The sequence below is a fragment of the Hakea prostrata genome, chromosome 2, assembly GCF_041222555.1.
Source record: "Hakea prostrata isolate BN-2017 chromosome 2, UWA_Hpros_2, whole genome shotgun sequence".
Taxonomy (NCBI): Eukaryota; Viridiplantae; Streptophyta; class Magnoliopsida; order Proteales; family Proteaceae; genus Hakea; species Hakea prostrata.
Window position 1 is genome coordinate 68,592,130 of NC_142601.1, and position 11,420 is coordinate 68,603,549.

The following is an 11,420-nucleotide window of genomic DNA, read 5'->3' on the forward strand; positions in this document are numbered from 1 at the left end:
GATAATGATTAAGAATGACATTTGTACTCATCATTTTTTATCTTAAACTTTTATTTTTAAATTTTAAAGGGATCAAATAGTGGTATTTTACATGTAAAGTGAGAGAAATAAGGAAAAATAATAGAATTTTTAAATTTAAAAAAAATCCGGATGCCATGGCCCCTCCGCCACTGTGGGTATTCATGTTCATGTTCCCTCTCTTTCTTTTTCTTTCCCTTTAAATCTCCTTCCCTTTGTCACACTCCCTGTTTTACACTTTTCCCGATTGGGAGGGTTCCTCGATTCATTTCTCTCTTGCACTTTTGGCTTCCTTATTTATTTCTTGCTTGAAAAAAGCTTGCTGCGCTTTTAATGAGTTTACCAGAATCTTTTGTTATTTGTCTCAGAATACCTTCTGGGCTCAATGAGCCTACCAGAATCTACTGGTACTTACTTCTGTTTCTTTTTTGATCAAGAAAAACAGGTTTCATATTTCCGCTTCTTGTTCTGCCTTCTAGCTGCTGGAGTGCTTCTTTAAAAAAACATCATCACCCTTCTCACACTTCCCCAGAATTTCTCACCTGGGCTTCGATTGTTTCCTTTCTTTTTTCTTCCCATGGAATCGATATGGAGCACATTGGCACCTGCTACTCCTTACATGATCACCTTCGTTGCATTTCTTATAATAGTGGAGCAAATTAATTACCTGATGAAGAAGCGAAGTCTCCCTGGTCCTCTTCTAGTGTTTCCTTTTCTGGGTAACACAATCTCTTTGATTAGTAACCCAACCAAGTTCTGGAACCTCCAGTCTTCCTTTGCTAAATCCACTCCTTTGGGCGTCTCTGCCAACTACATAATCGGCAGGTTTATCGTCTTCATACGAAGCTCTGAGCTTTCTCACCAGATTTTCGCCAACGTTCGACCTGATGCTTTCCACCTAATCGGCCACCCATTTGGTAAAAAGCTTTTTGGTGAACACAATCTCATCTACATGATGGGCCAGGATCATAAAGACATTCGCCGTCGAATTGCCCCTAATTTCACCCTTAAGGCCCTCTCCACTTATATAAACTTGCAGCAGAAGATCATTCTTGAACATTTGAAACACTGGGAATCTCTCAGTTCAAGTAATCCTTCCAAGCCCATTGCTCTTCGTTTCCTATGTCGTGACATGAACCTCGAAACCTCTCAGACTGTCTTCGTTGGGCCTTACCTGAATGGGAAAGCTCGGGACGCTTTCAATAGAGATTACAATCTGTTCAACGTGGGTTTGATGAAATTGCCAATCGATCTTCCAGGCTTTGGGTTCCGAGGTGCGAGGTTTGCCGTCAAGAGGCTTTGTGAAACTCTAGCCGTCTGTGCTGGTCAGAGCAAAGCGAAGATGATGAACGGAGAAGAACCCTCGTGTCTGGTTGATTTCTGGATGCAGGAGACTGTGAAGGAGATCAATGCAGCGGCGGAATCCGGCGAAAAAGCGCCGTCATCCGAAGATATCGAGATTGGCGGTTATCTCTTCGACTTCCTCTTCGCAGCACAAGACGCCTCCACTTCGTCCCTGTTATGGGCTGTGACGCTCTTGCACTCACACCCAGAAGTCTTGCAGAAGGTGAGAGAAGAGGTCGGTGCAATTTGGTCGCCTGAATCAGACGCGCCGATCACGGTGGAGCAACTGAGAGAGATGAAGTATACAGAAGCGGTGGCGCGTGAGGTCGTCAGATTTCGACCTCCGGCGCCTCTTGTACCCCACATAGCTGGGGAGGATTTTCCGTTGACGGACACTTACACGATTCCCAGAGGAACGATCGTGTTTCCTTCGGTGCTCGAGTCATCTTTCCAAGGGTTCACCGAACCGGAACGGTTCGACCCGGAACGGTTCTCGGAGGAACGGAAGGAGGAGCAATTGTACAAGAGGAATTTCTTGGTATTCGGTTCTGGGGCCCACCAGTGCGTGGGGCAGAGATACGCCCTCAATCATCTGGTGCTATTCATTGCCATGTTCACGTCGCTGATCGATTTTAAGAGGCACCAAACCGACGGCTGTGATGACATCTCGTATGTCCCCACCATCTGCCCCAAGGATGATTGCCTAGTTTACCTCGGCAGGAGATGCTCGCGGTACCCTCGCTTCTGCTTCGCATGATATAATAATCCTGCATGTGTCTTTGAATTGAAGTGGCCACGTGTTGTCTATAGATTCTTTTCGTAGGGGCGTGATACGTCGATGATGAGCGGCGGCAGGGGAAGTTTGGGGAAGAAGGAAATAGAAATTGGTTGTAGTTTTTGTTTTTCATTAAATTGGTTTGGAAATGATCCATTTTGTTTTGCTTTCTCAAAAAGGAAAAATGGCATCCCTGTCTATCACGGTCTCTTGTTTATTTTTTTCATTAACGCTGTGTAATGACGTGTAAATCTGAAACCCGCTAGATGGGACCCACAATGGGTTCTTACAAAGGCTCTTTTATGTATAGGGAAATTAGAGATGGAACAAAGGCTCTTTGCTTAGGTGCAGCCAGCGGCTGGATGAGCAGCCTTATACCCATTTAACATCTGAACCGTTGAATTAAATGGTTCGGATTAAGGTGAGAGCACAGATGCCCATCCAGCTGTTGCACAAAAGCAAAAGTGGAACCCATGACCTCTCCACTTAGAAGTCAGATTCTCAACCATTCTATTAACCCTCTATTGACTCTATATCAATTTTCCTCTATTGACTCTATATCAATTTTTCTCAGGATGAAATCTAAATCCCATCATGAGAAGAGAGTTTGAATTTTTAACCGGTTAGATAGGACCCGCAGTGGGCTTTATGTAAAACGTTCAATAGGGCCCATGTAGATTCAGTCTAATGTGTAGGTGAAAAGCATAAAGAAAGAAAGCATAGAGCTTTACATGATGAATCAGAAAGTTCCATATATGTTGATGGACAACAGCAGCAGCTCAAACGTACTCTCTCACCATACAATGAAAGTCAAGACTCAAGAGTAGGGATATCTAGGAACACTTGAAATTTGATCTAAAATCTCTCTCTCTCTCATAAATCATTATATAGTGACAACTGACAACCACCAACGACAACAACAACTATCATTTTTTTTATGAGAACATGAACACCACCTGTGACTGATCGATCTATGATTGTTGCCTAAACATTTTAGAGTTTCCTTTGAATTATTTTTTATGAACCATCAAATATAGGATGGGTTGACAACCCATTTGCTTGCTTGCTTGCATGCTGGCCAGAACAAAATATACAATTTTAAATAAAAAAGAGAGCATATCATTAGACCAGTGTCATGCTGGCAAGGCCATTAAAAGAATGTGAAAAATGCTTGCGTCTTGGATTTGTGAGGAGGCCCACCCCACCCCACCCCAGGTGGGCCAGGCTCCAACATGATGGGCTCTAGTGAGACTGGATTTCTTTAATAAATCAACTTGGCCCAGGAGTACCTACTACCTCTTCAAATACTTCATATACAAATACTGAAATACTGAAATACAACTACACTGAGTGTGTGTTTCATCAGTTTGTTTAACCAAGAAAATAAATATTTCTTCTGGGTAGATAATTGTCAAATCATTGATACTTTAATAGGTTGTGTCCTTAATAATTTGCCATCACCACGTATGACTCGTTTTAATTAGGAAAGCTTAGTTTTGGAGTTTTAGCTTTGGGGTGATCTGGATTGATTCTTAAATTCTTTCGCCTTTCACCCTCGCCTCTACCACATTGAAAAGTTATTTTGTCACCAAGAGAGCTAAGATAATGCCTATTTGTCACCCGAACCCATACATTTTGTTTAGTTTTTAGGGTCAAAAGTTAAGGTAAAATAGGATTAATAACTCAGGGCTTAGAAGAACTTGACAAGGTAGGGTTTGGGTTTTGAGGGTTTTGCCCCCTAGGATAGAATTGGGTTTAGACTGACCCAACCCAATGCATGTTACAGAAATTGCTTCAAGAAGTTTTGGTAGGAATCAGATGGGAATTTGGGGAAATTCAGAGAAGAGAAATGAGAGAGAGAGAGAGAGAGAGAGAGAGAGAGAGAATTAGGAAAATTGTGAAAATCATTCTTTGTTCCTTGTAATTGTCTTGCCCTTTAACATTTATAGTGTAGGATTAGTGACCACAATAACCCAAACATGCCCTTAAAATTGCTTGTGTGAGTGACCATGCTAACCCAACCTTTCCTTACAAGTACTCCCTCTCATAGGCCACTCTACTTTCTAACCCAGATCATAACAATGTGACCCCTTGAAACCCTTGCTTCTAGTGTTTCTGAATTCAAGTTCTCACAATTGAAGCTACCTGGAGTGGAGCAAGACTTTGAATATACGAGGATTTGTGCTAGACTTAGTTGTAGACTTAGAACAACTTTGAAAGTTTCCTCCTCACATAGGAAAAGGAAAATCAGCAATTGACTTTCTTTTCCTCAACCTGATATAAGTCTCCCAACTGGAATGATTCCATGAAGCTTGGTTATATGAAATTAAATTAACGATCTAGAAAGTGATCTGGTTGGTTAAGAAAATAGCTCAACGTAACCAAGAACCAGTCATGAACATTCATTTGATCTCCATTAATAGGGCAGAGGCTGTCAATTTAGCCATTGCTTATCGTATTAACAATCGAAAGAAAAAAATCTCTATTTGATGGGTCTTGTTCCTATACTTATGAATTTCATTGGACCCAGAAATTTAGAAAGACTCTAAATGGCTTGGGCTTGGGCTTGGGCTTGAACTTAGGTTCAAGTTCAAAATACATCAAGCAGACAAAGTAGGTGAACCCTCATAGAGTTAAAGAGTCCAAAAGGGAGGGAGTTCTTCCTCTGGGCTTCATATATGGAATAGGTCCAGCAAGCCCACGAGTAGTCAATTTGATGCTGGGAATATACACAAAAGAGAACCAAGAATTCTCAGCCAAAATATTGCCACTTGCCAGGCATGAATTAGAGATATCTCTAGTGGAGCCTCCTTTGATTTTTTTTGAAATTTTTTTTTTTCGTTTTTTATCTAAGTTTCATCCCGTCTGGAAAAAATTGAACCATAACCTCTTCACTAAGAGGGCATTGGTCATCATCAACAAATCTAACTCTTTAACAGTAACTCTAAAACTAAACCCCGAGTGTCTGTTTGGTTACGTGAACCTAAATATCTGAAATCTTTAGATTCATGATTGTGAAATTTATACCCTTTGGTTGTCAAAATCCTTGGATTCATAAAATCTAAAGATTCATCTTTTTACACTAAAAATATGAATTTGTGGATTTATGGGTATGGGGTGAAGATTTCACCCCTGTTATAAAAACCCTAAACATTTATGCATTATAAAATCACTTCGACTAAACAGTTTTTAATGATGAATCCACATATTTCATTCCATATATTCAACTTAGCCAAACAGTTAATTTTAAGAATTATTACTCCATAGATTTGAAAACTCCAGACTCATATAACCAAATAGGCCTAAAAAAAAAAACCCAAAAGTCCCATTTCATATCTCTTGGATATTATCCTCCACCAATTATAAATAACAAAGAAGAATCTATACAATCATAATTTGGAAGGGGAGACAATATGATTTTGGTTCGTAATGGTCGGACCAACCAATATTCAAGTGCATTCCGTACCCGCATGCTGAAACAGAACCTGAAAATATTTTCTCTTTCTCTCTCTCTCTCTCACTCATACAGATTACAGAGGATTTCAATTCAAATCAATTCAATGGAGGCCCGCAAGAAGTGGCGTGACCAGCCTGTCAGCGTGTTTGTAACCAAACACCCACGAAAGACTAACAGACCGGTGCAGATGTTGGCCATGTCGTCCATGTTTGGTATTTCATTGAATCAATCCACCGACAATGTCTCTATGGATCTCTTTCTTTTCTTAAATACCATGTCGATAGCAGACAGAGAGACTCTGCGAGAGAGAGAGAGATATATGAGAGAAAGTAATTGATAAAAAAAACAAGCATGATCAGTTGATCACGTTACTTAATTATGGGTTATTAGGTAAGATATTATAATCCAAACCTTCCTCGATCCGTACGTATAGTCTTTGCTTTACAATTCATTCCATGGAAGGAACCCTGCTTTGGATTTGGTTTCTCATAGTGATGTGTCAGCTCCATCGGCTCTTTCTGCTCTTGGGATTCAAAATCCCCTCCTTTGATCCCAAATTTATGCAGGTGATCATGAAGTTTTCCAATCACAGGCTCTCTTTCTCACATGGCCTCTCTCTCTCTGGCTCTTGTTAGGTAGGAATATGGGAGTTTGATGAAGATGATGAGTCATCATGTGGTGTAAAGGTCCCCCCCAGCAACTTGGAGTACTGAGAATGCATATAATAATTGAAGACCAAAGGGAAGTTAAGAATCAATGGTAATAGAGGCAACAACATCTAACATGATCAGTAGAGAAACATCTCAATTTCCAGCTGCTTGTGTTGGCCCTGTGATCACGACACACCACCCCTTCCTCCTCTCCATTCATTGGCTTTTAAACACTTGTTAATTAGTTGGGTTCTTGAGGAAGCTGGGTTCTACTTTCAAGTTTCAACCATCAGCTAAGTAAGGTACATAATTAATTAATACAAGCATACCTTCTTGTATTGGCTTTTAAGTCAATCGATCTAGAAATGGAGCCTGAGACCACAAAAGCAAATTTACCTCTAAAATGCCCCTTTTATATGACCATCTGAAGCTTTATCAACCAGTGCCTAAACCTGTATTTAAGAAAGACCATTCAAAACAGATCACTTTCCTTACTAGGGTTAGATTATCTAAAACATACCAGATGAGAGAAAAGCCACAGAGCACTCTGAGGTACAAGACAGAACATATCATGTCACAATGGCCATAGAAATCCCATCTAGAGCCTACGGTTGTGAGGTGGTATTTACCCAGAAAGAAAGATGACATCCATGTCGGCAATGTTGGGTAGAATAGATGAAGCTTTCATTACACAGTGGACCACTTAAGACCTTCCATCATCCATCCAGCCCATTGACACCAGACAGGGTCACAAACGCGACCCATGCTGTAAGAAACAAGCAATATTAAATCATGTTGGGAAGTCAGGAAGGGAAAGTGAGAAAAAAGAGATCATGGTAAGAGCAATTAGCAAAAGTTAAAATAAAAGATTTTTAAAAGATTCACCCGACACCTAACCTTATTTCATGGAATGATCAACAAGAAACACGCACAGGCTAGGCTATTGTATTGTTTAATCATCATTTCAAAAGAAAGAAAGAAACCCTGTTGCTTAACGGAGACAAATTATTGATTAATTAAATTAACCCTTCAAAATTTATTGGTAGACTCTCACTGAAATCGGTGGAGCTGTCTTTATTACAACTTGAAACATCACAAATACACTCCATGAAAACATATTTTAGGGAGAGCTTTAAGTGCAGTTACTGTACAATAATCACTTTATGCACATCAATTAACTATTCAAGTAACGTTTTGATAACATGAATCTTACCTTGAAGAGTAGTATTTGATGGAGACGTATCTCTAGAATATAGAGATTTTTTATAGCAAAGAAAAGGCTTGGTGAAGGAAGATTAGGAGAATAGAGTCAAAATAGGATATTGTTGGCGCATTTCTACGAACAAATCACATGCTTGTGGATTCTCCACCCAACCCAGATCATCCACTGTGAGATTTTAAAGCCACCCAACACGAGATGGTGCTTCCATGTGCACCTAAGCTTGTGGTGGTTGGTTCTCCTTAACAATCTCTCTCTCTCTCTCCCCACTTCAAGTTGAGCTCTTTTTGCCTTTTGTTGCCTTGAATACTGTATAACATGTAGATCTAATACAGCTCTTTCTTTTTTAATGCTTTTTGGAGACCAGACAAGTGGAACACAAGAAGTTTCTCTCCATTTCTAAGTTATCTGTTGATATCACAGCAGGGTCCACTCCGGTTGGTTTTGTGGATTTTTTCAAATCTTTAAAAGAATATTAGGTGCACATGATTGTCGGGGCTTATCCTTTGTGACGAGGTGGATTGATCTCCCTATATAAACCCCTTACACCTCTTCTGCTGCTAACTCATTCTGGCTTCTATTTATCTCTTCTCTTCTCTTCTCTTCTGTGTCTGTCCTGCTTTTGTTTTTCTGCTCTCTCAAACCCAAGATGGCTGCTTCTACAATGTCTTCTTCAGAGAATCTCTTTGCAGGGAAATCTGATCAGTTTGAAGCCATGGGAGCTCTCAACATCGATGAAGCTTTTCTTGTTTCCCTGCTAGAAGAATCACAAGTTGAAGAAGCAGAGGAAGAAAGATTGGGTTTTGTGATGCGCTCTCTAGAGGCGGAGATTGATCCGAAGGTCACGGTTCGTGCACCGGCCGGACCGGCGACCGGACCTGAGTTGGGTGGGGTTCAATGCATTTCCGAAGCTTATCTGTCCGAAGATTCTCGACTAGATGATAATGGGTTTGATTGGCTGGATATGGAAATGACCTCTTCACCCCTGTGTGATGACATGGGCAGCTGGTACATGGACACGTGTGCTTATGATCAACTTGAGTTTGCAGAAGTAAGAGATTATGATTCTCACCTATACTATACAGCGCCAGTGGAGGAGCAGGCATACAGCCCCTTATGGCAGCAAACTTATGATTCAGTGATGTACTATTAATTAAAATGTTGCCACGTGTCCGTTTTGAATGAAACCTTGTGGGACCGGTATACGTAGCCGTTGGATGGCTGTAGATATGTAATTTGATTGAGATAGTTAATTAATTAATGAAGGAAGCTCCTTATCCTTTGTTACAATATTGTGATTTTGTTTTTCTTCCTTGGTATGGTTTACTTTGGAAAAGATACCTTTTAACAGCTTTGGAAACCCTACCTTGTAACTGTGTCGAATCGGTAGGTAAACTCGGACAGATATCTTTTAGTAGAAAACAAAATTAAACACAGAAAAGGAAAAGAAGAGAAAAGAAAAGTGGTGGCAGGTTGTTTGGCCCAATTATAAGTATTCATGTGAAAATTGGACCCCATCTAACGACTGTTACCAACTGATTTGATTTGATCGAAAATCTCGATTGAGATCTCGATCTAACAACTGTACTTTTTGAAATGAATAATCCTACGCAATTGAAGCTCGATCTAATTTTTCCACACCGAGATCTCTCAGATGAACAACACTCACGATGACCGTTTGGTATATTTTCGAAGAACGGTTTTGGTTTTCTTGTTAAAATGGTTTTTTTTTTTTTTTCATTTTAAATTTAAATTGATGAGAAAATTTGTTTACAAAATGGGTTTTAGGGAACATACTTCATTGAAAAATAAAAAATTGAAAAAATGGTTCCAATTAGTTCTAAGAGGATTAGATACTATTCCTAGAAATATCAATCTACTAACCTAACAATGAAATTTTTACTTCTCTTTGCCTTTCCTTCAGTATGGATAGATGTCTATGCGAGAAACTTTTCACTCTTGTAGAACGGTGGGTCTTGCTTGGGTCCTGCGCATTTATGCCCAGGACCATCAAACCATGCATGACCCAAGCTTTTTCCAGAACGGTAGGATGTGTCATTATCTTTTTTAACTCTTACCAGCCTCTTGCCAACGATAAAAAATACAATCAAAAACTTCTCTTAGTACCTATTCATATTACAGTTTTTTTTTTTATGATCTATTCCTATTAGGGTTATCATGAATAACCATTCCTTTAGACACTTCCTGCACTGCTATTCGTCATAGTTCTAGCCTACTTGTTATAGCTTTCATCTACTGGAATGGAAGAAAGCCGAGTTACATAATTAGTCAGTCCAATCCTAGGGACATGGTTTATGGCCAGCCAACTCGGTTTGAGAGCTAAATTCATTTTTATCTGCTTTCAATTAGTCTTCATTCTTGCCTGCTCGCTTCGTAATCCTTATTAGCGAGGTTAGAATGCTATGCGTGGGGAACAGAAGGCGGAAAATGAGCGTGCTAAAGAAATTGTCGGGTCAACCTTTTTACTTGCCAAAAAAGAAAATTTCCCTCTAATCCTCTTTTCATGAATTAAATCTCAGCACTTGGCCCCTCTTAATTTTTTTTTCTTCAAATTTTATCTCTAATCCTTTTTTTTATGTGTGGAATATCAATAATACGAGTACTTGGTCCCCATTGATATTAAATTCTATCACCACCTCAGCTTATAATCATAATTTTCTATTAAGGGACATGACTTTCACGAACTTCACATTCGCAACACACATGATTGAGACCCTAAGAAGAATTCTTAAACCAGTCAGATTTCAAATATTTTAACGTTTTTCATTTCTTTTTGGTTGCCCTCTCCATATTTTTGACTAACCCAATACCCAGAATCTCTCTTTAATGCGAAACGCATGTTTCCATTAAGTATGAATGATTTGTTTATTGACTGACTCAGATTTTCAAATATCCTTAACTTGATGCTGACCTCCAATACCTTGAGTTCCATGCATGATATTCTTCTTTCTTTTCTTTTTTTTTTTTTCCAGAACTGGCTCCCCCATAAATTGACCATCACTGTAGTTTCCAACTTCCAACACTCCAAAATATTAGATTGAAGTTAAAGTTGATGTGATCACAGATGCAGTGGACATTGTGAAAAACCATAGTTGACGGCAATAGCTAAACCCAGTGTGTTCCACCAATTCATTTGCCTCTTCATGGTCTGGTCTGGTCTGGTCCCATCCCTTTAATCCCAGCTTTTCTCAACTCTTGTTTTATCTAGTGCTGCACTAGTGGGAATTAATGGCTCCACCATTCACAATTATTTGTCTGGTGATGCTATGACAAGTGACAACACCCATGTTGTTCTATTTGAACACAACCACTCTAGTTGCTGTTCACTGTGAGTTGTCTTACCACTTGTTATCTTTTGCTGCTGCTTCTTTTTCCATTGAAAGCCATGGCAACAGAATCATCTCCTGAGAGTTGCAAACACATGTAAATGTAATTAATAAAGGAATGCTTTCGGTGATGTTGTTATAGCATAAGCATCCTATGTAACCCTGACCAATATATTGAACAATACATCCAAGTCATGAGTGGGTTCCAAACATATTTTTTGATGACCACCATAGATACTGATCGGATTCCTTGAGACCAGTTAAATTAAACCCATTAAAGTTGATTACTCTTGCTAAGTTCTAGTCAATTCTATAGGGAAAATGTCTCTTCACAAGGTACATTCACACCTTTCCACACACCTTTATTGGAGTCCACAAGTTCCCCTATCAGTTCCCACACTCAATTCCGGAAGCATTGAATTGACTGGGTGGTGGGTCTTGGCCCAATGTGTAATGCGTGGTTCCATCTACCTACCTCTCTTTCTCTCTCTTTCTCTCCTTAGTTCAATTACAACTACATGGCCGCTCACTTGTCTCCATTATTCTTCTTTTCACTTTAATCCATAATCTTAAAAGTACCATTCTACTATTACTTACCCTTCAGTTTGCT

General features: G+C 39.6%; 2 protein-coding genes and 1 long non-coding RNA gene across 3 annotated transcripts; 2 read left to right on the forward strand and 1 right to left on the reverse strand.

Annotated features, from left to right (window-relative positions):
- The first annotated feature begins 236 nt into the window (after positions 1 to 236).
- Positions 237 to 2,382, forward strand: LOC149026013 (cytochrome P450 710A11-like). The gene has a single exon (XM_089143240.1). It carries the CDS (start codon positions 596 to 598, stop codon positions 2,117 to 2,119), a length of 1,524 nt encoding a protein of 507 aa, XP_088999366.1. The 5' UTR covers positions 237 to 595; the 3' UTR covers positions 2,120 to 2,382.
- A 3,262-nt stretch (positions 2,383 to 5,644) lies between these two features.
- Positions 5,645 to 7,011, reverse strand: LOC149026014 (uncharacterized). The gene is made up of 2 exons (XR_016171459.1): positions 6,006 to 7,011; positions 5,645 to 5,892 (listed from the first exon to the last, which is right to left on the reverse strand). It is a non-coding gene; the product is annotated as an uncharacterized LOC149026014 (long non-coding RNA).
- Positions 7,012 to 8,112: 1,101 nt separating this feature from the next.
- Positions 8,113 to 8,616, forward strand: LOC149026015 (uncharacterized). Its single transcript, XM_089143613.1, has one exon. It carries the CDS (start codon positions 8,113 to 8,115, stop codon positions 8,614 to 8,616), a length of 504 nt encoding a protein of 167 aa, XP_088999739.1.
- The last annotated feature ends 2,804 nt before the right edge of the window (positions 8,617 to 11,420 follow it).

Coding starts and splice junctions, on each gene's coding strand:
- LOC149026013 (XM_089143240.1), top strand. CDS start 596: ATGGAATCGATATGGAGCACATTGGCACCTGCTACTCCTTACATGATC.
- LOC149026015 (XM_089143613.1), top strand. CDS start 8,113: ATGGCTGCTTCTACAATGTCTTCTTCAGAGAATCTCTTTGCAGGGAAA.